Raw genomic sequence first — 26,854 nt, 5'->3', positions numbered from 1 at the left:
AAGCGACGTAAAATTAACTTCAGTTACCCGAGGCTTAATAATTCTTAAGTTAATTCTTAAATTAATTAATAGGTTTAATCCACCTTTAATTTCATAGGCGTTTCAGATTCAAATTCTGATTCCGATTCTGTTTCCGATTCAGATTCTGATACTGATTCTTTACAGTCAAATTCTCTAAATTCTTCTAATGCCAATTTATTCGAAAAAATGCCGTCATTATTAATTTTCAACATTGCGGTTGTTACTGTATACCTAACACTCGAACCGCAAGACAACGACCGTGATATACGTTTTTGGGATAAATAAATGATTGCGCATCACATCTTTTCTTTATAAATTTCTTAATATTTGACGACGTAATGGGTCTCTTTCGGTGGTCAAATAACAAAGCGTAAGAATCTATTTTAACATACATTCAATGTTTGTCGGTGTACCCAGGTTTAAACACGTATGCAACTTTTTCCCGATTTGCCTTAGTAGTCTAATCGCGACTGGCTTTGTAAGTGTTAATGGTAATTGACGGTAGTTTCGACTTTACAGCAGCTTGCGCTTCGATAAACTCGTAACCGCCAAATTTATATCATCTGCTTCTGTAGTTGATAACAGATTTGGCGACCGACGATGTTATCGGCAGTTCTACTCCGCGTGCCGTATTTATACAGCGGATTTATGCCGTAACAATTCGTATCAGTCATCATAATCAGCAGACGTTTTTCTTGGTCGTCCTGATTATAATAAATGGGAGAATAGCATTGGGATACATAAGTGCCTTCTTTTATCACGGATTTGAAATAATCAGTTTGCTGGAATCAAAACGGCCGTTAACAACATTGGGGTCGCTGTTATTGGCATTGAGTCGCTCGTGGTCTTCGGTTATAATGTAAATTTGGGTTGACATGATTCTGATCTATATTTTAGTTGGGAATTCAGTTTTTTCATTTTTCTTGGATATTAATCAGCTGCGTCCAATGAATTTTCACGTTGAATATATACTCAGACTAGTTTAATCTTCTGTGTCAACGTCATATTCAATTATTAACCCAATTTCATATAAATTGGAATCCAGTTTACATTCGGCATTAGGTGGTAAATTGTACTCTCGTTTGTGCCTGATCCTTTTGTGTCGCCCATCGACAAACATCACGTGATCCATTCCTTCTATTTCAATGCAATTAGTGAAGCAAAAACACTTGACACAGCCGAACATTCCACGCAATTATAGCAATCGAAACACTCGTCACAGCTGTCTAAAACTCTTGAGTCATCGAAGTAGTAAGAATCAAAACAACATACGCAATTCATACATTCGCCGCATTCGTCGCACGTCGAACACTGGGTACATTTCCTGCAGTTGTGACATTTGTGGCAATCGTGATATTCGTTACAGTCAATACATTTGAACAAACCGTCAGAATTAAAACGTTAATTAGATCTACCACGTTATTAGATTCAACTGTGTCTTTGCAAAAGAAACAGTTGACGTTGGTTTTTCGGTTTGTCATATTGGGTTTCCGTTTAACGAAATTTAATATTTTTTAAATTTTAATCAGTAATCAAATCACTGGGAATAAATATTTGATCCGGTTTATAAACTTTATTTCCGTTTTTGGTTTGTCTCACCAAGCAAATGTGATGCCTTTGGTTCTGTACGTCCAAGTTCGCTTGCTCGATTAAATCACGTTTCGTTTCGAAACCGTTTACGGTTAACCACGCGGTGTTAGCTGCGACTAATTTAGCGTATTCAAATTTAGTGGCAAAAGTTGGATCCATTTTACTTCTAGAGAAATCTTGGGAAAATCTGGCCCCTTTTGCGATCAATTCTCCGGGATTGGGCGGAATCCCGAGGGTTGAAAAGAGCCCCGGAGAGTTGGGACTTAGTCTGGAGGGTGGGGGAAGTTCCGTCTGAGGGGGGTTGGGTAGGTATAGGAGGGTAAAGCTGATCCTGCAACCCCACCTGTACTTAGTTTATAGTCTGATTGTTATACATTCCGATATTTGGCTGTTGAAACCGTGTATAAAAACCTATGCAGCTAATGAAATTTCAAATTCTATTTAAAAAATTAACTGATGACGTCATTGTGACGTCATGCTTCGCAGCAGCAGACTGTCTTTGTACTAATACTTTTGTGAAGGGCTTACAAAAGATCTATGATCTTCACCCTATCGTTTACGTATTGTCGCCTTGTTCGAAGTAAACATAGCCTGTGTCCAACACATGCTTGTGCTTATAATTATGTTATAAATCCAGAACTTATTCCTAATGTTCCCCATTTCCCCTTCCGTTCTTAACAAACCATTTATCAACAGCTCCCATTAGTTTTTGCATATGGATGTACAACAAAATACGCTTGTGTAAATACCTGCAATCGCGCCCGTGAAATTATTTCAAAGAGTTTTTAAGGGCTTTGTACACGACTTTCCACTAAGGACCCTAACCCAGTTGGGGACCTATTGTGCTCTCTTGTTGTAATTTGTGTATTTTGTTCTATCTTCTTTGCAGTTTCGGGCATGGTTGTTTGCCATCAGTTTTACCTTGTCGTTCGGAGCTATGTTTTCAAAGACCTGGCGTGTGTACAGTATTTTCACCAACAAGAAATTACAAAAGCGGGTAGGCTTAAAGTTGTTCGCTTTCTAATAAATGTGCATTTTGTTGGGGTTTTGTTGGGGGTACAGATACACCGACTGTATGATAAAATACATTTATGCAGCATTTAATATTGTTTTAACATGCCATAATAATGACAATTGACATTTACCTCATTAGTAAGACCAGCCTAAAAGAGGAATGGCAGCACTTAAGAACATCACATATTTCCTATTAAGTAAATGCAACGGCAACTAAAGAATTGGGGGCGTAAAGAATTGTGGTCGGCTAGCATAAATCACGGAAAATACAAGGTTAGAAACAAAAGCAAGCAAATAAGAAATCGTCCCACCTGACAACCACGCGTGTAGTTAATTGTAGTCCAACTCGTCTATTGTAGTCTAACTCGTTTTTTCCCTCCTATTACGCAGGTTATCAAAGATTATCGTCTTTTTGCAATGGTTGGTGTACTCCTGCTGATTGACATCGCAATTCTGGTATTGTGGCAGATCTTAGACAATATCACAATCACAATCAAAGTCCTCAGCGAAAAGGTACAGTAGTTGATAAAAGACTGTTTTTTATTGGCTTGTGGCTTTATAACTGCATAATTATTCACCACAAAAGCTGGGACTAACTTGCTTCCGTCTGTGGCCCACGCGATTCTACGATGATATCATTTGTTGTTCTTTCCACAGGTCTCAAACGACAGTCTTCTGTCAATAATGCCACAGGTACATCATCCATTTTATTTCTTGATTTACGATCACAGGACCACGAAGACATACCAAACATGAAGGTTGTTATACAGCAGCACAACTGCTCGGGAGACCTGTCCACCTACTTCATATGGGCCGTGTACATATACAAAGGACTCCTCCTTGTCTTCGGCACATTCATCGTTTGGCAAACAAGGTATTTAATAACTTAATACCAATACTATAAGCTGTCAAAGAACAGACTCCTGTCTAATAAAAAATTGTCTTTGACATTCCATGAACGCAAACGAAAGGCGATTTTTGTGTATCTTGTGTCATAGGCATCAAAATTAATGCAAGTCACAGAACGTGTTTCTTTGTTTGTTTGTCGGGTTGTTGGGGTGGGGGTTGTTTTTTGTTTGTTTGTTTTTTCGGAATTCCTTCCCTAGCCATGGGCATCGCCGGAGAAAGGGACGCTCATCACTTTTGAAAAAATAAAAATAAAAGGGTAAAGAGGAAAGGGGTACAAATCCACAAGTTTCCATGAAAATGATTCGCAATTGTCGATGTCAGTTTGATAGTCTTTTTGTGCATGTATCTTCGATCCCTCCATCTTGGAAAATGCCTTCTTGGTGACACCCGAGTCACTTATACGGCAGCGTTACTAAATGTTTGAATCTTCAAGCCTATATACGTTTTAATCAAAGTCACATATTACTGGTTAAATGCTCAGGGAAATGACCAACATCGGTAAAATCTCTTTATCCAACATTTCTCCACCAGATCTGACTACCTGCCTCGTGTTTTATAAGCTACTGAGAGACTTTTACAGCAAAATGCAACAGTAGCAACGTTTAACCTGTTAATCTTCTCGACAGGAAAACTATCCAATACAATACTGACATTTGATGATTTGTTTTGTAAAAAGGCTCAAGAGTCAGTTGTGAGTAGAAATAATCACAACACAAAATAGTTATGGACCTTTTTAACCTCGTTCCCATGGGCATGGTCTTGCCGCGTGTACGCAACGCCGTTAAGCGTGTTTGGCGTGGAGGTAAAAAACGTGGGCGTGAGTTTTTAGCCTTTCAAATACGAGTGCGAGTCACTTTACATTTATTTATCTTCCTCCTTAATTGGGTGAGCGATGGTGACGTCACCCCTTTGTTTTTCGACTATGTTGGATTAGAAACTGATAGCGTGCACTACATTTGTGCTAGTATCCATATCGTGTCATAACTTCAGTTCGTTTTGGTTGGTGTTTTCACGTTTTTGAGTATTTGCAGAAATGGAAATGGTTAATTTTTGCGCGGTCATTTGCTGCAGCAACAGGGGTGATCGCGACAAGAAATAGTTTATCGTTTCAGGACACACTTTTGAAGGAAGACTACTGCTGTTCTTGTTTTGAAATAGTTTTAGAAAGGCCACCCAGTCTTGCAGCAAGAACATCAACATGGTCTTCATATTGAAGCATTAACACAGTTTAATATTTAATCTGGCCCAAGCAGATTCAAAACGGTTGCATTACAACACTTGAAAAGAAGAGATAGCAGAGCGTCTTTTTAGAGCGCTCGTAAACAACTCTGAACGCGCTCCCGTTCACCTTTTTCCCCCCGCTGCTTGCCCACGCTTTTTAAAGCCACGGTTATACGCACAAGACTGGTGGTCTATGTGTTTATGTGTCTGCGATATACCATGAATAACAAGGTTGTTTATGGAGTCTATACAAGAATATAATAGAAAATCAGCGCACTGGAATATGTGAGCGCTGAATTTTCGGTACCGGAGTACTTTCTTCAGGGGCGAACACTTCCTGTTAGCGAAGTGACATTTATTGCCGCATATGTCAGACACAAAATGAATGAAATCTTACACCAGCGCAAGTTTAATTCTTTTGTTATCGTACAGCCAGAGCAGTTTTAATTCCAGATCGATAACCAATAGCATTTTATATAAGTGATAGTTTAGCATATCCCGGTCGAAGCGTAAACCGCGAGACAACATTGCAATTAAGCTAAACTAAGCAAGTACTGGTCGAAGCGTAATCCGCGGACGGTAATTGGCTGCACTTATCAAGTCCCCGGTCGAAGCGTAAGCCGCGAGACAACAGAATAAGACATTTAAACATAGCCGGTCTCCGGTCGAAGCGTAAGCCGCGAGACAAGTCCCCGGTCGAAGCCTGAGCCACGAGACAACAGTATAAGACAATTAAACATGGCAAGTCCCCGGTCGAAGCGTAATCCGCGGGACAACAGTATAAGACACTTAAGCATGATCAGTCTCCGGTCGAAGCGTAAGCCGTGAGACAACAGAATACATTGTAAATCAATGCAGCAAATAGTCCCCGGTCGAAGCGTAAGCCGCGAGACGTAACATCGATTATTAAAGCAAGTCCGGTCGAAACATAACATCGGGTCTAGCAGTAAGTACTAGCATAATCATTCCCGATCGAAGCGTAATCCGCGGAATAGACATTATTCACGTCAAACCCGTACGTACCCGAATATAGACTACCCATTCCATCTGGGTTATAAACTTCAAAGTGAACCACAAACATTATACAGACTTCCTATTGATTCCATGTATGTAAGAATTCGTTGATTGCATAGGTTTTATATAGCTATATTGACGGTGATAAAAATGAAATTTCTCCACTAAAAGCCAAGGATCCCACCCAGGGAAGGGCGAAAAACTCCTGAAAACCTCGATGGCTTGTTTATAGTGTCTTGAAATATGTTAAGTGTATTACTGTTCCTTTTTTTCACATCCAGAATGCAAAAAGTTCAAACCACAAAATGTATGTTCCCATGGAAAACAAATATTTACTTCACACTACATATTTTGGTCACCCGACCAATGCCTGTCGATATCAAACCTTTACACTTGGTTACATAATTTTACTGGCCGCTTATTATTACTTATTCTGCCAGAAATGTGAACATACCAGCTCTGAACGACAGCAAATATATCGGGCTGTCCATATACAACGTGGTTATATTCAGCGCGCTGGGGGTGTCGCTGTCTTACCTTCTTGCTGACAACAGTGGCTACACCTACGCCATAGTTGGTGGGCTGGTCATCTTTTGTACGACGCTCACATTGTGCCTCCTATTTCTTCCGAAGGTGAGAGGGAATTTGGCCGCAATTGCTTGTTGCAAAAAGGCTATTTATTCATATGGGTTTAACATGTCGGACAAGGGAAACATACTACCAACTCATTTTAGTCTAGGGTATACATGTGTGTTTTCCCCTTCTGATTTTTCAGGTCGTAAAGGGAATTAAAAAGTGTGGAACTGAAAGAAAATGTAAAACCTAGATTTACAATCTCATAGTGCGTCCCTGAATTAATTCTGGCCTACTGATACACTCTAATTTATAAAATAATTGGGACCCGTTCTGTTTGAATGGGGCAAGCCCCCCCCCCCACAAATTGTGCAGGTGAAAAACGAAAATTCCGGGGAATAGGCCTACTACCGGAAAACTCGTCTGAGCCTTGAAGCCATTTTGCGCCACGGGTGACTGTTTTTTTTCTGGTTTAATGTTTGTGTAGTCTTGCATTAATTTGTATGCACATTTTCTACCCAGCTTACACTCTTAAACTTAAAAGTTTAATGTTTCCTTTATGATTATCCAAAGCACAAAACGACCGTCCACCTTTCGCAATTACACATCCTTTAGTAACTTACAAAGCGTTGCACCATTAACTAGTGTACTGACGCTAAAATTAAAATGTTTATCGCAGCCGCGTATCCAGCTTTTGGTGTCACGGGGACAAATTCCAAATTGAATGTGGCTTCAGGCTAATTCAGCATGATGATGGGGGAGAAAAAACTATCAAGGGCCTTGCTTACGATCCCGACAGCCTCACTTTTCTTTGCTGGTATTGTTTTCTTAGGGTTTTGGTGCTAATATTTGACAAATATACCGATTATTTTCTTTCCTACTCACCTACAAAGTATTCTTTGTAAAACAAATCTGTTTGGGGGGAGTTGTGGTTATCCTATTCTTTTCGGGGAGGTGGACACAATGCAACTCATATCTTGGAATATTTTCTATCATGGCTAGCAATTTTTCTGATCCGTTTTGCTATCCGTTTTACCTCCTGTTCCTTTCAGTGGCTATAATGAGACGTTTAATCCTAATGCTACTTTTGGTTATTGCCACAAGGTTTTGAGAATCATCTATGGTTACGCGCCGGAGGAAGTGGGCACCCGCGTGATGTCCAACATAAATGGCCGACAAGGGACACGAAACGGGCCTTGCGAGGAAAGGACGCGTAGCGTAGTGCTCGGTGGGGAGTACAGTACCGTAGTGCAGGAAGAGCGGGAACGACCCAGCGAGGCCAGAATATAATGGATCTGAACAAGTCGAAGCCTTGCCTCAATGTAAATAGTCTACTACTAGCCGGCGTGTAAAAAGTAAGGGCTAAGCTGCTTTCCATTTGGCCTTGAAAACCAACACCCACAAACTTCGCAGATTTTGGTGTCTTGATAGTAAACTGCAACATTGTATATCTTTAACAAAAGAATTAAAAGGTTACAACATCTGGTGATTTCCATTCTAGATTAAAAATGTGCTTTGGTATTATTGACACAAGGTACGATTATATCAATCGAATTCCCCGTGATCCCCTACAGAGGTCCCATTTTAAGATTGATCAGTGATTTGCAAATTCAACGACTACGTGACCGGGAGCGGACTTCGTGGTTTTCATTTTCTAAGCTTGCAGCTGAAATGCCGCCCACTTTTTCCTAAGGTTACTACCTTACTATGTAAAATGTTGTATATAGGCCTTGAGTAGATGGCACTGAGCTCAGCTGGAACGCCTTGGAATTTGCAGCGCCTTCTGAAATCGTCATTCTCGGAGAGAATGTCCCCAGTGCAGAAGGGCGTGCACGTGCAGCCCTCAAAAGGAGAGAATCCAATTTCGAGCATACGTACTCTTTACATCACAAGGACACTAATTGATCTCATGTGCCGTGTTGAGGCCAAATATGTGATCTAGGGTCACAGAATAACCAGCACAAAAACTCCAACTGGATAATTTGCAGATGAGGCATCTATTTTTAACTCTGCCCTGTGTAACCCGTGCTCTCTTAGGGTAGGAATCTGTTGTCAAAATAATGATAGTCATCAGTGGATTGAGTTACACACACAATTGATTTATTTTGAATAATTATTTACATCGTCTAAATTCACAATAATAGACTTCCGTTGTAGATTATTGGCACATATGGCAAACTGGTGCCCTGCGTGCCAATCAACTTCTATTACTATTGATACTGGATATTACTGTAAGGAATATTCATTATGGAAACAATAATCACAGCATATAGGTCTTCCGTATCTGAGCGGTTCACTCAGTAATGACTGATCGGTAATTCATGCCCGAGTTATACACTGAGGAATAGTCCATGAGTGGTTGTTCCCAGCTCCAGAATTATGGATAATATCGATAATAATCGATAATTATCTACCTGCTCCGGAATTATCGATAATGACCGCCGAGCTGCTCCTTTTGTATTTTATATAAGGGGTTCTGAACAATTCATACATGAAGAAAAGTCGATGGAAGAAAACTGATTGAGGTTTTGTGTACACTTGGTCTCGTTAATCAATGTCCGGGAAGGTTGGGAGCGAGTTGGTGAAAGGCTGCTCTTGGCTGAACTAAAGGGGACTTGGTCAACAAAGTGGCACTGTAAAAATAGTAATAGTGCGATAAAAATACGGACCAATTTTGCGGGTTTTTCAAAAACTGTCTACGTTTGTGCAGTTGGTGGCGCCACGCACAAATACTTTTTTAATTGCGCAGGACTATGGAAACGAAAAATGTCACGACCTCTTAGGACCTGGTTTCGTGGGTATGTTTTCGTACAAAGGACTTGCACGCCTGAGCTGCACGGCCTAGCCTGACAATTTTTTCGGAATAAAATAACAACCTAAAAAATTCAAAACATCTGTCCTTCACTCTGAACCTCAAGCCGCATTTATCAAACAATCAAACGGTCTCCTTCACCGCCTGGTTCACCAGCGGTGGCCCCATTGTCAACCTGATCCCGTTGCGTACTTGCACCAGCTGGAGAACCGTTTCCACAGTGCTACGTGGACAAAATTTCAGAGCAGATACCATTGGCCTAGATACGTGAACTGGTGGCACAGCGAAATACAAGTGCAACAATAAAATTGGACAGGCTTATCGGGTATAACGTTGTCTTTGAATAATTTTCGGCTGCCGGCACACTCAGTCTTCCCCCTTAGTTGATAAACCTTAGTGGCTGACATTCACACTGGACCCTGCATGACTCAATATGCAACGACGAAAGTACCAACACTGATACGAGACCACGGACTTTGTTCGGCACGTCAGCGGTGATTATGCTGTCAGGGAGCTGTGCGAGCAAAAAGAGCCCAATGTTCTGCAGCTGTACAGCGAATCGTTTGGATTGTACATAGGAAATTTTGCACCAAATGAGACAGCCATTGACTTGGCTTATCCAACGAAGGAGGAAAAATCCCAAAGTACTTGCATGTAACTTGAAACGCCCAACTCATTGCCATTTGTATTGAATCACATCACATTTACCTTAACCATTGTTGACGAAGTACATGACATTTGATGAGCAGCTCAGTGTGGGTAAAATTCTGTCCGCAAATTTACCCCAAACGACAAATAGCTCTTCCTGAACGCTAGACATTCAGGTTAGGTGGCCGTTTTCAATGCGTGTATTTCCTTTGAAACAAATATTCTAGGCAGGCAGAAAGTTAACTCACGGGAGTTCGATCGGGTGATGCGTAGCAGTTAGTAGAACGATCAAATCACGTGATTTCTGAGACATTCTTAACACAAGGTCCCACGTTGGAGGGTTTTAAAAGCTCTGGTTAGGCTTGCATAAACGCGCACACATCACAAGCTCATAATTTCAAAGAAATTAAGGCACCTACTACCTTACTACCGGTACCATACAATAATTTTTGTGTCGCGGTTTAATAAATTACTGCGAATTATACGTCCAAGAAACAAGTTGGATAGAAAACTGATAAACTTCTTAAATTCAAATCTGATTTTGCAAAACATATCCTTCTTTCTCACTAACAACGAAACGTATGTACTTAATGACTCAGAGAAGAAAGTACTATGTAAAAATTAATAAGAAAAGATATATGTCTGTAGTATACATATGTAAATTACGAAGTATGTGCGTGTATTGTGTATTAATAGCTCTTTATTACCAATGACAAAGCATCCACTCTCTCTTGCCTGTAACATTTTGGTCTGATTTGAAGGACTGTATGCTCTCATTTCTTTTGTTATTTGCCATACATAATGAGTAGAGCGACTGATCAGCTTGACCACATGAGCAGTACTAACAATGTGATTGGATCATTTTCCCTGAAGTTAATGGCGACGACTTGAAGGACGTTTGAATTGACTGATAATTTCTTGAATTCCTATGTTTTTGTCATGGCAGTAACGATAAAATACTTTTTTTTTCTTACTCCCAACAAATCAATACATGTTCGATGGCTTGTCACTCCGACACCGGGCGGCTTCGTTTGAAGTTGTTGCGATGGTGGTGTATACAGCGTAAGCTGAAAATAGCAGAATATACCACTGTGATTTGCGAGTTTCACTCGATGTGTCTGTCACTGTAATGAGTTGCTCTCTGTTGCCATTTACCAGGCGAATTGACCGAAAGTCACGACCCACCTCACTACAGACGATGAATGAATTGCCTCCCCGTGGAAATAACGTTGCATCTGAGATGGACTGACACGCGAAGAATTGACTTTTCACTCACAGACCATGGACAGACATGAACGACAAAAGCCCCACTCGACTCTGCGAAAGAACAGAATCAACATGTACATGTATAATTTAAACCCCTTTAAGAACGTGGGATGAAATGAAAATTGGTAATTGGTAATTTGAGTACTATAGATCGGCTTAATAGGACGGTTTTATCATAAGTAATTATGTTTTGTGTTAGATAATGTTGGTTTAATTTGACGCATCTCGATTTTATGCTCAAGTCTAGCCTATTTCTCACGCATCCCAGACGGTGGGCCTGCTTATTAAAAAGCCTGCAAAAATAAGACGACTGACTTGAACGAACCATACTATAATACAGGACACAGGAATTACACAACTCTGACACTTCAAAGTGCTCAATGATCATCGCCATCCAGTCCGACGTATAATAATAAAATTCCAGATTACTGCCTGCAGGAATAACCGTACGAATGGGGAAAGTAATATCCTCGCGATGCCTGTGGTGTTTTTCATGCAATTAAGTACAGCTTATAGCTGTGACCAGGAAAAAGAGACAGCAAAATCCCTAACGTTTGACCTACTTTTGCCATCGAGAACAAACATTGTTTTTTGATAAACTGGCTGCAGAGGCTGCACATGCTTGAAAAAATTCGCCAGCGAAGTCTGGCTTAATACGTACCCTGCCTCCCTGGCGGCCGATTCACGTCTTTTTGTTCATTTTGTTATAAGCAGATTGAGGTACACATAGTGCAAACGCAAAAAGACCTTTTTAAATTGCCAAACGCAGGACTCTAACTGCAACGGTCTTTCCTGCTATACTGTACAATGACAGCTCTCCAAGGACATTTTTTATCTTATCATGCATCAAGAAATGACAATCGGATTGTCACTGAAATGGGTAAATCGACAGATGTACGGTCGGTCGGCCTACTTGAAGTGACAACGGACAGACCTCGCAACATGTGCTCATTAGGCCTACTGCATCCAATTACTGTCACAAGCAGGATTTTTTTTCACAAGTGTCCTCTTTGCACCGATGGCAAAATGTCTTTTTTCCCTATAAATATTGAAACTCCATTCTTTGTTGCAGTAATTTCCCCCTTGAGATCTTAATTGCTCTGCTTACATTCTTTTCTTGAATCCTCGTGTTTCATTTGTGTCCAAGAATCACTTCTAGAAAGTTGATTAATTTGGTCAGGTATTACCATACGTTTGAAACCAAAATAAGAGAAAAAATGTAGATTGCGATGGGAAAGCTGAGTATTATTGGGGTGAAAAGTTGGTAATTTGGTCGGAAAGTGGGTAATTGAACGCACGTTTCGAATAAGTCATCGAAATGACGAAGTTTTAGTGGGGTGAAAACGAATTAGAAAACTGAAAGTTTGGAGAGGTTACTATATACAGGGTGTCCACATAAAGAGCATACCGAGATAAAAAAAGACTGTAATGGCAAAAGTACTTTATATGGAGAAGAGAAATATATCTCTAGAAAGGGCAAATATCCTCTTTGCAATGGTATACAGCTTGTGATGTTATTGACATCCAGAAAGTACATCACACAATGCAGGTAGGATGACCATTCATGTGTTACAATGGTAAAAGCATTTGGCCTTGACCCCACGTGTTGACTTTTGCTATTCAAAATATGCAACTTGTCACAGTGCCGATTTCAGTACCCTTAACATCGGTCTAGTTTGTTGTCTCATCTGTGTCAAGAACATCACAAGCTGTATACCATTGAAAAGAGGACATTCTGCCCTTCCCTGAGATGTTTCACTTTCACATATATTTATCAAGCAGTTTTGCCATTACAGTAATGTTTACCTCGGTGTACTTTTTATGTGGACACCCTGTACATGACCTTATTTCCTCCGAACAACACGATACCGTCATTCTTTTACAGTACTCTCATCAAGTTTTAATTAGAAAGTAATCTGTTTTCCCTAGTTAACCGGTAAAACAAGGGGATGAAATTCCAGAAAGGTATACTTTCTGGAAATTTTGAACAGTTTCCTTACTGAACAACTTACGGTGACATCCAACCGACTCTTGAATATGCAGACGAACCCATTGTAATGACAACCACTTCTACAAAGTTCTGACACGTACGATGAAAAACCTTCCATTTGCCTTGTTTTTGAGTCTGCAGTACAGATGAGTAACTGGTGTAAGTACGAGTGTACCGATCCCAGTTTTCATCCTGACTTCCAACAGAATCGTAATGAACGCCGAAGCGATCTCAAACAGTAACAGGCACTTGCTGCATGTAATTGTGTGAAGTACGGTTTTGTTTTGACCTCAAGAGATAGTTTAAAATATAGGCGGTCTTGGCAGAATGGCTTATTTGGTGACATCATGACAATCAAAATGGAAATACTGAAGTAGGCCTATGCGTAAACCTCTTTTCCATCTGTGGGCGATGGTTAGATATGTTTTAACGATCATTAATACAAATTCACGAAAAAATATTTGAACTTGGAATGTTACTGTTTATGTCCACTTTAATCATTGCTTTTTGGAACAAAATAACTCCATTGGAAAATTAGAAAACGCAATGACGGACAAGTCGACTCAGGCTGTTGCTTACATCATGTAATATTCATTGCAAATTGCGTGTTTTGTTTCAAAAATGCCTGCAAAAAACAAATATTTTGGCTTGTGGAGCAACATAGCTTATTTAGAGTGCGATGTTTGTTGGTAACAAATGCAATCTTTTAAGACCGTAATAAAGATTGGTTGTGAACTGAAGTACACTCTATTGAAATATTGATATAGGAAGTGCCTTGTTTGGTTGTGAATTGAGTAAAAAAGATGCCCTTTGCCACAATCAAAGCATCATATACAAAAGTGGTCATGCTTATGAAACCCAAACGATCATTTGTAATAAGAATGCTCTATAATGCAGAGTTTTTTCGGTTTCACGTTGTATACTGTGCCCTTTATTTCTAAGAGAATGTGGTAGTGTGGTCGTATGTTATTGATCATTAGACCCATAGTCTGAAGTTATTGCCCCATCGATTCACCCAATTCAAACCAGAAACAGGTAATTTGCAGGTCAACATGATTATTATCTAAACCAGTATGGAGCAATCAAAAGATTTAAGACAGCAAAGATATGTCAGCTCTTCCGTGTATATTGTGTGAGATGAATCACGAAAAAAAGAAAAAAATTATAATAGCAAAATATCAAGCTTTAGCAACTTTTTGTGCTAAATGGCTTACAATAAGGTTTCTGCGCAGAATGCAATCACGGTTTTTCTCGTGAATACTGTATAAAAACTGAACACTGAAAGCCAAAAAAAAGAACCAAAATGCCCTTCATACTATAAAACAGCCTAAATTTGACGAAAGGTGAATTTTTCAGGAATGCATAAAAATTCATTGCATGAGTCCTGAAAAAGTGGAAAATGTGATATGTATAGCTCTTGCTGCTAAGCGACGATTTGACAATCCCCAGATCAAAAGACTAACGGCACGAGTCTTGTTTGAAATGACGGACGACTGACTGGATAAGAGTGAGGACATGGTAATTATGTTAAAATTCAGTGAAATGTCTTGGAAAGCGCAATTTACTTAAAGCTGGAGGACAAGGCAAGATAGAGCGACATTGGCGCGTTAGTTTGGGAAGCTGCTGCCAAGGAAATAGAAATTTCCTCAGGAGTCAAACTCCACATTTGTAACTAGGAAGAACAGAAGTTTCTCAAATAAGTTTCCCGCACGAAATAGGTGCAAACTATTTCAGCAAAGATACGACTCCATGACTCTCCTCCATGCACAAAAAAAACCTTTTATGTCCTGCTCTTGCGTGCTTCAGAGGCTCCAATGAATTCCATTCGAAAATTATTTATGTTTACGTGATTTTGTTGCAAGTCAGTATGATATGTTGATGGTACTATAGAGGGAAAGAAACAGATGGTATCCACCCCACACAGTAGCCTAAGCCAGTTCCCATAAAGCTGCGAAAAAAACATTGGTTGCATTGTTCATCAACATATTATACAAAAGGGTGCTTCTCTTTTAAAGGAATTAAAATCATCAACATTTAAAAACGGACAATCGTTATTCAGAAAAAACACCCCAATATCAAAGTTTGATACACCTCAGCTGGTTACATGACGTACTTGGCATTTTCCATCTAGATTTAAACATGAAACTTCCTGCCTATTGCAGATTTAACGTCTGCATTATTTTCCATGCAACGTACCCTGTATTTTATATCTTCGGAAGATTTGGTGAATGTAACTCAGTGCCGTGTTGTAGGGTTGGACGGAGGATGGGGGATGCGACAGCGTGGAGAGACAATTAAAGTCTCAAAAGACGTGGCTAATCAAAATGACCCCTCTTTGTTCATTTGCAAATAGCTAACGCCCATCCCCTTCTAAATTTTACATTATTTGTGTAACAGTTGAACACTAGAGTAAGTTATTGTAAGCTCATGGCTTACGCTGATTGTAACACTTAAATCGTGGGCAAATAATAAAAAAAGACTGAATTCCATGTCTGAGAACAAAAAACGACTCAGGTATTATTTTCAAACCATACTGAAGAGGGCTTTTTAAAGGAATTTTTCACAGGGTGGAAAAGTATGAAAATAATGGTACAGATATATTTTCATGGTGCTTTCACTTTAGTTGGAATTGACATCCCTAACACATAGTTCGCCCTCTCGTCATGGAACGCCAGAAAAGTTTAATAATTTCAAATAGTTTAACCATTTTCGTTTTGCTACGAGGACAAAACCAAGAAGTATGGCAGCAAATCATGGGGGCGCCGCTCCCACGCACTCTTCATTTTTTTTTTTTTTTTTGATTGGGTGTGTGTGCGCGAGCATTTTCTTTTTTTTCTTTTTTTTTGTTCTGCCTAAGCGGTAGTGTACCATGGTTAATGGCCATAATATTACCGATTGGTGCAGGGCTGTTCGGGTCGATAACGATTAATGGACGAACGCATCATACTTTACATTAATGGTGCACGCTTAATTATGTCCAAACTCGAGTATTTAACGCATAAGAGGTGTCAGATTTTACCATACTTTTCCTGAATAAAAAGTGACGAGATTGCCAATAAATTGCCACCAAAATGTATTTTCAACGCGTCACTTTTTGTCTAGCCGGTGAGCACATTTTCAAAGACAACAGGTCTTTCTCAAATGACACTAGTACTGCACACTATACATAGTATCACGTGCATCGACATTTTGGAGGACAAATTTTGACACGCATCAGCTGCGGCACAAGACGACATTTTGAATCTACATGCACGTTTGTACTTGTATAGAGCAACTGATTTGCACACTGCGCGGGCATGAACCTGAAGAGACTGAACACGCAGTTGCATTTTTCTACGAAGATAGTGTCCTGTGAGAGATATCTATACACTGATAGGAGTCCTGTATTTCATTAAAGTGTATTATACACTGATTTCAAAATTTGGTGTATTATATGTTAATGAAATATATAATTAAAAGTTTACGACATTATCAATGGTGTTTGTGAGGTATTTAATCAATCCGAGATTTCTGTGATTAAAAACTCCTTTCTGGTATATGCATTAATTTGGGTAATTTCCTGCTCTGTGTGTTCTGTTCTAAGAGTGATATTCCTTTCTTGGGCATGTCCGTCAAACACGTTCTTTATATAGGCATAGTCTGTAGAAAGCTTTTCATATCTAACAAAGATTTAACAGGCTGAATAAGCCTGTCAATTATCAATAAGCCTGTCAATTAATATGAAGACAAAACTCTTCTGGAGTATTTTGTAACTGGTTATTAGAAACATTGCGAATTCGAAATGAACGGCAACACTAATTAATTATTTTAAGGAGTGGTGATCTATCGGAAAGTGAAAACAAATCATTCTAAATTTAGATCGAAATGCTTTTAATTAGTACCTTGACTAAGAAACACGCCAGTGGAAACTTGAAAGTGAATTTTCCACTTTTTGGGCGAGTAAATTGCCCGAATTTGAATTAAAGTTCACGATCTGGAAGTAACAGGTGGATTGCCTCGTTTGGCAAAACTAGGTAATAATATTCAGCGGAATGATTTTGTTTGAAGATTGCAATCACAACGACAGAAAGCCTGAAATACACTGGCTATAAAGGGTACGAAAGCGGCACACTTCAGGATTATCCTTGTGACGGGTTTCTAAATTTATAAACGCCTACGACAGTTTAGCCATTCCTACTGGTCGAGACCGATATGTGATGTGTGCGGTTTTACACGAAAGTTATAGGTCCTATTTACATTTATTCCCTTTATTCGCAATTCTTACTTTATCCTAAAACTTACCACTGGTTGATTTCTGCCAAGTCATAAATAGTGCTGCCGGGGACATCTTGAGGTGTTCTCTGTACATCAGAGTATAATCTGAAGCAGGTGGCATTTGACTGATAGTAATCTGATTCTAATTGGTTATGCGTTCAATCTCATCTCATATGGTCTGGCGATGGACGAAATGATTATTTTTCACATGACAAGAAACAGTGATCTGCCATCGCAATCATACTGAAGGACAGGCTCAAATAAGCTGCTTGGATGAAAATATCGTTATTAGCGGCGACGCTGTTTTCGTTCCTTGAGAGCATCACGAAATCCGCAACGTCCAAAGTTCACCTTATACGCGCGGGTCAAAAAGGCATTGTGCTGGAAAGGGGATACTAGTGGTTGATCCAGTATTTTCAAAAGGAGGGCATCCGACAAACAAAAAAGGGTTAACCCAAACACATGTGAGTGGTGCATATATTCAGTGAAATTTTCCTTCATTAAAGCGTTTTAATCATCAACTCAGGGAAAAGAAACAGAGAGAAAAGAAAAGGTTTTAGATTTGTCCCAAACTTAATAATGTTAAAGAGAAAAATTAAAAGGGAAGAGGGGCACTTCGGGTTCTCCCCTCTGGATCAACCCTGGAAATTCCTGGCTAAGGTTGTCGCTAAAGAATGCCACTAACGCGAAAGATTTTAAACATACCACGGTTAATGCGCACAACCGTAAAAACATTGACATTTCCCCTACGTAGGGTACCCGTTAAAACATTGACATTTCCCCCACGTAGGGTACCTGTTAAAACATTGACATTTCCCCTACTCAGGGTACCCGTTAAAACATTGACATTTCCCCTACGTAGGGTACCCGTTAAACTTTGACATTTCCCCTACGTAGGGTACCCGTTAAAACATTGACATTTCCCCTATGTTAGGGTACCAGGTGAATCTCTTATGGCAAACGTAATACACACATATGTTCGTGTCCCTTTGCCGCGACAGGAGTTTAGTTGATTTAGAACCGTGCAAGCTCAGCACTTAACTGCTGTAGACAGCACACACATGTTTCAGAGGTTCCGTTTTTAGGGTTGTTTGCATGCATAATGAGGGCCATGGGAATTCGTGCCAGGCAAACAGCTGCTTCATTTCATGAAATGTACGTCTTATTTTCACTTTTTGAAAAGAAAAATTCCTGCCCCAAATATTTCCATGGTAAGATAAGGCCTTTTCCCAACGTGTTTTGTGGAAAAAAAAACTGAGAAATAGTACCGGAGTGGTCAAAACCAGTGATTTTTGTGAAAGGTTTTTTGGTGAGCGGTAGTTTGTTTACCTTTTGATGCGATTTTTGAAGGATCGAAGCGAAGAACTGGAAGTTTACCTGAACTTCTCAAAAGTGGATGTGGTGGAGAAAGGTTTGAAGGTTTTAGATTTGCTAACGGTTTTGCGCTAGATTTTTTTTCTCTTCCCGACCGGACGCGTTTGCATATCGAGCTAACTCAGCACCGATTCTGTTCATCCCGCGTAATCTTACGGCCTTGCGAGCGTAAGAATTTAGTGACTCGGGAACGAAAGTCGAACACAAAAGTACAGTCAGTTAACATGAAGTTTATCATTGAAACCGAAGTCTATCTGTCATTATAAAATTGCCAGGAAAATGTTGAAATTCACCACAACCACAATTTGATAATTCCAAACACAATTTCAATTTTCAAACAAGTAGGGGTAATATGCCGTGTTTTACTGGGTACCTGCCCAGCAGAAAATAAAGTATTTCTTAGCGTTGAAATATCTCCTAGGTACCTACTCGGTAAAATTAAATAATTGAAGCCACCGCGGCCGAGCCATGGCTGAGCGGTCCCAAAAAAAAGATCAAAAGGACAGTAAAACAAAGAGAGTCGTTCCCCTTCTCTGGAAACAACTCTAACCAAAACCAATGTATAGCAACATGACAACCAAAACTGTCACAGTCTGACTTTGAAGTACAAAAAAAAAATGGTTGAATAAGTTCTTGTTGTGTAATGAGTTTAGACAGTCCTAGACGCCGAGCAACGTGCAAACACAGTAAAGATAAATATAAGCGCAAACAATGTAGACCTCTCTGTCTACACGGTAAGCCTACAACTAAATCAACTGTATTGAGTGTAAAAAGAAACATTTTTGCGAGCACAAACAGTATGTAATGACAGGCCATCTATTAAGGAGGTCCACTTGAATTATTAGTTTTAGTTTAAGGACGCCAAGGCAAAGGAAGACGGGCAGAAAGAGTCCAAATGTAACTGTCTCAAAATATACAGAGTTTATTTATACAGGGTTTAGATGTCCAGGTATGATTACAATTAAATGATTCAAATCCTTTATTCCTTTCTTTTCTTTACATTTAATTCCATATTCCTCGAATGCCAGGCAGGTGTGTGGCTGTGGGCATGGCCTTCCAGACAGCACCTAATAATGAATAGTGTGTGGAGTAAAGAGTGAAACCCTAGTGTAAAGCATACGAGTCACCACACAAACAAACAGCTGAAGTACATGTTCATGTACAGTGTAGGCTTCACGTGAAACAATCAAGGTGTTTAATAACCACTTCAACATCACTCATTCTGCGATTTGCTATGACTCCAGTATTCATCAAGTCGGCTCAGACACTATGAAATCCTAGATTGTGCTGGTGAAGAGACTACAAATCAGCTATTACAAAGTCAAAAGTTTGTTTTTGTAACGACATTTCGATTACAAGATACTCAGTGGTGCCCGCACTGGAAAGGATGAGTACACTCGCCCACCGCACTATCTTCGCGGGTATTTGTTATACATTTCTAGGGCTGGGCGGCGTGCCGAATAAACTATACGGTGACCCCTAAAACACGCTTCCCTACATCTTCCCTGCTTTGATAACCCTCGCCCTCGAATGGTTCAGTTTCAATTCGTTTGAAAAACTTCAACTTTGTTCTAGGAGTGAAGAGCGTGTCATGGAATTCAACCCATTATTCATTAACCCATTTTTTCAGCAACACTTTAAACCTCCAAACTGATTTCAGTACGGTTTTCAAAATACAAGCCAACAAAGTTAGCGAATTTAATCCTCAGTTAAGATAACACTTGAAACATAAGCAATTCAGAATCTGACTGCAAGGATTGCAAAATGATTTACAATGTCTTGTCATGGGAACCACAGGGATACTTTCTTGTTCAGTCCAGACACTTATTTTTGAAAGGTTAAAATTGGATACCATAATATGGAAGGCAAAATGAATATCATAAACATGAATGGGCACCATGATGAAGTAATAAGTGGTGTAAAAATACGAGCGGCTCCTGTGTAATACATTGAACAAAGCTCAGTAATTCTCAATATGCACATGAACTACAGCCATTAATAACTTTTTAAACAAAAATGCCACCTTATATGCGACCCCAACAAAATATGAACCGTGAGCTACAATGTTCACCAGGAGCTTGCACAAGGGCACTATCCCGCCAAGGCAGGCAAATCTCACTGATGAACACTATCAAACAACTTTATACTAGGTCTGAGACTTATCAGACATGTACCATAAAATAACAAAAATCACCTAAGTTGAAGTCTAAGTGGGCACATATCATGTTCAGTCTGTTGAGCTTCTTCATGCAGGAATGAAATTTCCACCAATACACTCTCTGAGCATGTTTGCATTTTATGCAACCAATTTGGGATCGACTAATAACTGAAAGAGGCCACATTTGAGGTTTTCTCGGGCTCATCTATATCTGAAGACTAACTTTAACCCACATCACTTTCAGTGTCATTACCAAGGTCATTTTGTACTACTGTAGTTTCAACAATTTAAGATTCAAAGCTGTCATCTACCTCAGTTGACAACCCACTTTTTCCTCTGCCTTAATGCAGGAACCAAGTTTTTGTCAGATTTAAAACCCACAATTCAGTTTTCTCGGCCTGGGTTACTATTTCCCTTTTCATTTCCGTTATACTGGCACTGAATACAGGTTAGAATATCATCTTGCTTCGCACAACATGAAAGAGAAAACTGATGTGAACTGTCAGCATCAACTGGCTTCGGGATGTCTCTAATAAGCCCATTGCTTAGTTCTTGTTTAACGTTTGTGTCTCTACCCTGTTCTACCGCATCAGACGAACAATTCAAGTAAGGGTCAACAGCAATCAAATAAATATCTGTAAATAAACTCTGCATACAACTCAAGAGCTACATCCCAGGATTTATAGAATGTGAGGTCAGGACATTTCATTCATATTTGCGCAACCCTAATCGCGCCCATGAATCCAGAACCTCTTCAATAAACTGCTCACTCAGACTTTTGTCTCTTAGGGTAATTGAGAGCTTCATTTTCTTCACCAGGATTTGAGGCTGCCTTTTTCTATGCGATTAAAAATCATCAAGGTCCGACCAAAATCCATCAATGATTCACCCCGTTTCTGCTTCAGAGCATAGAACTTTGCTCTGAGAGAATGAACAGATTCTTCAAAACTTCTTCTCTGACAACGCCTCCTAAATGGCCAAGAACTGCTGTGACCTGTGCAGCACCCTCAAGTTGAAATTCTCTGCAATACGATTGAAACTCGTCCAACCAATCTTCCAGGGAAAGGTCCCCGGCGTTTTGGGGTCGGCCACAAAATATTGGTAGGCTCACTTGCAAGTTTTCACAAATCATGGTTTTGAGCACATCAACTTGAGCCTTTCGCGACTGCACAATAACATTTATGAGGGCTTCTGCGGATGCCATAGTTTCTCATGAACAGACAACAGGTATCGTAAGATAATGTTACATGTGTATCGTAATGTAGTACATGTAACTAATTTACACAACAATGTTCCGTAATAATGTAAAAGATAACCCAACACAGTGCAACTACTATTCAGCTGCAGCGAATCCCCACCACTAAATAGTGGGGAATAAAACAGTGACTCTTTGTATCTTCAGAAAGGTAAAAAAGTGACCAACATTAAAGGGTTTCTTATACACGAAAACCACCGAGAGAAATGGCTCAACAGACTCTCTCGTATATGAAGGTATGAGGTCGACTAGAATGATCACAATGCAAAAAGTGATTTACTAGAGCAATAGACCTGTTAGTCAATAAAAGCTCCAACAGAACAAATCGGGGAATATAAAGGCACACGTCCCTTTCAATACTGGGTGGAAGCATGTAAATGATTGCGGATTAAACGCGCAAAATACCAACAGTGTTGGCACAACATGCTGTTTTACACAGGGAAACCTTAATATACAACTGTTTCCCTCCTTAATACAAATACAGCAGAAAAGGGGAAAATCCACACAAATCTACGAGACTGACAAGCCCAACCCGTTTGCCCTCGTTACAAAACTATCAGATGCACGAGTACTGTGCACAAAAACAGAGATCTGCAATGATAAATACCACTTGGGCTTACTTATACTACACGACAGTGCATAAATATACAGACACTTCAGGCCTGAAGGCTGGGGGGGGGAACTCAGGGGTTCGAACGGCGCCTCCTTTCTCATTACTTTTATGCTGCGTATAATGCATTACGTCGTGCCACTGCGTCGTTGCGTCATATCCTGCTCTCTTGCTGTTGCGTCGTATCATCTCGTCGTACTATCGCGTCGTGCCGTCGACCCGTTGCGTCGTGCCGTCGACCTGCTGCGCTATGGCCTTCAGCCGGCGCATCTTGTAGTCGCGTCGTGCCGTCTCCTCTTGGTGTCGTGCCGTCACATCGTGCTCTCGCCGTCGCCTCATTACTGGTGGAAAAAGGGGGCGCCCTTAGAGACAAAGTTGCGTTCCATTTTTCATTTTTCATTATCAAATCTTGTAGGCCCTATGGGTGCATTCCACCTAATTGTTGGATTTTTGGGAGCGAGCTCATTAATATTTTGTGATCCCGGGGATCATTGAAATATTTTTATAAAGTTTGAATTTGGGACTGGTAGTTTCCAGTTCTGGAGTATTTCTTCCACAAAAAGCCCCAAATTGCGGACCTATTTTGGATAGAGGCGGGCGGCTACATTTTTAGAAACAGTTAGGCACGACGGCACGATACAACGGACGACGACACGACGCAACAGCACGACACGACAGTACGAGAACACGACGCGACGGCAAGACATCGGGACGCAACGTCACGACGGCACAACACAGTGCATGAAACACAGCATGAAAGGAATGAGAAAAGACGCGAAGCCGATACGGGACGGGACGGCGCGACGAAGCTATCGTATTGATTGGATCGTTGGAAATTTCAACTGCAATATTGAGAGATAAAAATCGAAGATGTGATTAAAACCATCCTTCAAATATAGGCCTGTGCCGGGTAGCCGGGTACCCGCCTGTCGATTTCAAAACCCGGTTCCATTTTTCCGGGCCGGGTACCCGTAAAAAAGTAAATAAGTTAGGAACAAACATTTATGCACAAAATGTCTGTGAAATTTCTTACTGAAGGACAGACTTCATGGAAAACCACCGTGCCGATGAAAACCTTGTCCCGCAGTCATACATGAAACTTGAATTCGGAGATCGACAGCTAATTTTCTTAACGCAAGTCGTTTTCCTAGTTCCGGAATTTCCTAGTTCACAAGAGGGCGATAGGTCACTCGCTACGTGTGATTTTAAATATTTCTTTAAATTGAATAGTCATATAAACCTTTGCATCTAATGTCTGCTTAATCAAAATGACTTTTTTAGAGTTTCCGTTTTTGTTAATTTATCGAAAACTGCAAGCTTTTCCCCCACTCTCGGATCGCGCGGCGTTACCACGCAGTCGTTGCGAACTCAACTACACGGGCTCAGCAGAAATGTATGTGACGTAATGGTTCGTCAACTGTGCGGCGCGGGGAGGGTAACGTTGATAGTTCATTGTACAATTGAAAAGTCGAGTCAAACCTTTATGATTCATTGGAATTCTTATTTTTCATATAATTTTCTCAAAATTAAAAGATTCTCTATTAGAAAAGCAATATTTGACAATGGTTTTTGCTGAAAATGGATTTTCGTATTAGGTTACTTTTTATTTGTGAAGACGTTTTTGTCTCGATCCTAAACCGATCCAGAACTAGGAAAGGTGTCATCGTCACTTTCGTCGATCGATCCTGTGAGTCCAAATATAAAAGCTTAGATTTTGAGAAAAAAAATTGAAGTATATCCAAAACACAAAGTTGACTTCTGACCATATTTCAATCGAATTTGAGGATTTTTAGCTGCAGTCTTAGTGAATAATTTTCGCGATCCGGAACTCGGAAAATGACTGTACCAAACCTATATGAACAAGAGACCGAAGGAGTTTTGTCTTATGAGGGGGAAGCGCTGTTGATGTACACTTGCATGACTGTATTTGTAACTATCAAACCCTGTCGGCCTAAATGACTTTTGTGCGGAATAAGTAGTGCTTAATGTTTGAATTAAGAGTATTTTTGTCAAATAAAACAATATGAATGAAAATTACTTTATGTCGGGATTGACGACGAAGCGAGAGCGGATTGTGTTATATTCCAGCGGTACTGGGACTCCACACGGCGTGCGGTAAGCAGTGATCACGCACAAAATTGTGTGGTTGATAGGCCTCTTTTTATTATCAAAGCACTAAATGTGCGCTACAAACCCAAAGAGTCAGAGAACCAGTTTAGTTAAGTTTTATACCAAGAAATATTCCGTTTCAAAATTATTTTTAAATTAAAGCAACTTAAATTTCCTCAGTGCTTCAGCGGAACTGTAGATGAGGAATTGACCAAAAAAGCAGGAATTATGTTTTCTGTATGTACTAACGCATTTCGAATCCAAGTATTTTTTCATTCGAAAAAAAGGAAATGTTGATAGGTGCAAGTCATAATACAATCGGCCAATCATATTTCACTTGTCAAAGTACTTATACATTAAAATCTCGACAACTGAACCTCAGGGGAATGGAGTTATCCTGAAAAAAAAGTATTTATTAAACTAAACCACTTCATCGTGGTACGTACCTTCGTGTGGAAAAACTTTCGTATCACTTAGTCATTTAACAACGTGAAGCGCTGTTATTTTTTCCACTTGGGCTTCCCTATGTGTGGTCACATGACCTTTCTTTTTACGATCACATGGCCGCTGCAGTGTCAGCGATTGGACTGCCTGAAGGGGACAATTGGGCCTGCGTTGCAATCAGGTTAGTTTCAGCGTCTTGAAAGCCAGGATTACACAGTTGCAGCTTTGTTGATTTACGTGCTGTTCCTCGTCAGAAAAGAAACGAACTTGCGATGACTCCTAACCCTATATAGACTTCCGATACTTGCAACGCCGTTTGAAGCATTTTGGTGGAGGTTTATTGAATTAGAAACTTCAAAATAAGTATATTTAATGGTGTGGGCATTATTCGAGTTACGGTGGTATTTTTGTACATAAAACTTTAAGCCTTTTAACCCCTGACGTACATAGCACTGATCTGGTCCGCACGTGACACGACCAGCGCTCACCATTTGTGCACGCCACATGCGTTCCGCGTATACGTGGTTATGCAACATCCGGGACATTTCCTTTGAGCGTTTGCAGGTGCGTATATCATGTAGGTGGTTTGCAGCTCTGTTCTTTTTTCTGACGTTCCCCGTGAAGATTTGTTTTTCTGTTCATACACCCACAAAAAATTTGCAAACTGAAGGTAACAATTTCGTTTGATAAAAAGGTAGGAGAGATTAACTCTGACGTTTAGAACAATATTCTGCTTGCTTCTTATGTACCAAAAAGAATACCTCCTGTATTCTATTTGTGCATAAGGTCTTGCTGCTCTTGTTAGAAATAATTTGACTTTAAAAGGAATTACCCTACCTGATGCGAAGAGTACTGTTAAAATTATTCAACACGCAGATGACACAAGTTCGTTTTTTGGAAATGACGATGATTTCCGAGTAATAGACGATATTTTCAGTGTTTACAGTCAAGGAACCGGTTCCAAAATCAACGCTGGTGAATCTAAAGGTTTATGGCGAGGGAATGGAGGACGAGGGTGGATGAGCCGTGCGGCTTTCAGTGGGATAATAAATTGAAAATTATTGGAATCTATTTTGGAATGATGTCCTCCCAATGTTAACTGGGAACCAAGAATTAGTAAAATGAAAGGTACTTTAAGTACGTAGTCTCGGCGTAATTTGACGCACATTGGTAAGACGGTCATTGTCAATAGTTTTACTTGAGCGAGTTTAAACTATGTTCGGAGTGTCATTGCTTGTCCAGACAATCTCATTTAAAAAGTGAGTAATATGATCTGACGTGTCTTTTGGAATGGTAAATAAATCGATCGAATCGAACGAAGCACTATTGTTGGACCAAATTTATGGGAGTAATGGGTTTAACTGACATTGGTTGTAAACTAGTGAGTGTTAGATTACAGTGGTTTAAATGTTACTGTAATGGGCAGGGAGTACAGAAAACTATATTCGACTACAGGATTAAGAAAGCCAGCGGTTCTGATTGGTATATATTAGCTAATGTCAAAAGGCCTTTACTGGCTACTGATTTTTATGTGGACCTCATTATCGCTTTTGCAAAAAGTTGGAGGTCGGGTGTCAAAAGATTTCAGTACT

At 40.0% G+C, this 26,854-nt stretch overlaps 2 protein-coding genes across 2 annotated transcripts in view; both read left to right on the top strand.

Moving 5' to 3' along the window:
- The window catches only part of LOC147800088 (gamma-aminobutyric acid type B receptor subunit 2-like), a 33,092-nt gene extending 16,488 nt beyond the window's left edge, over positions 1-16,604 (top strand). Inside the window, exons 2-6 of the mRNA XM_087133587.1 lie at positions 2,501-2,608; positions 3,016-3,138; positions 3,357-3,499; positions 6,210-6,402; positions 7,447-16,604. Of these exons, the coding sequence (XP_086989713.1) occupies positions 2,501-2,608; positions 3,016-3,138; positions 3,357-3,499; positions 6,210-6,402; positions 7,447-7,632 (753 nt within the window). The 3' untranslated portion in view covers positions 7,633-16,604. The remainder of the gene's footprint in view (positions 1-2,500; positions 2,609-3,015; positions 3,139-3,356; positions 3,500-6,209; positions 6,403-7,446) is intronic.
- tbck (TBC1 domain containing kinase) overlaps positions 1-26,854 on the top strand; it is a 195,990-nt gene that overhangs the window by 47,065 nt on the left and 122,071 nt on the right. The window lies entirely within an intron of this gene.

The sequence above is a fragment of the Acanthaster planci genome, linkage group LG02, assembly GCF_054643075.1.
Source record: "Acanthaster planci isolate LZ-2023a linkage group LG02, COTS_SCS, whole genome shotgun sequence".
In the NCBI taxonomy this organism is placed as follows: Eukaryota; Metazoa; Echinodermata; class Asteroidea; order Valvatida; family Acanthasteridae; genus Acanthaster; species Acanthaster planci.
Note: the sequence above shows the minus strand (reverse complement) of the source record. Positions and strands in the feature narration are given on the sequence as shown.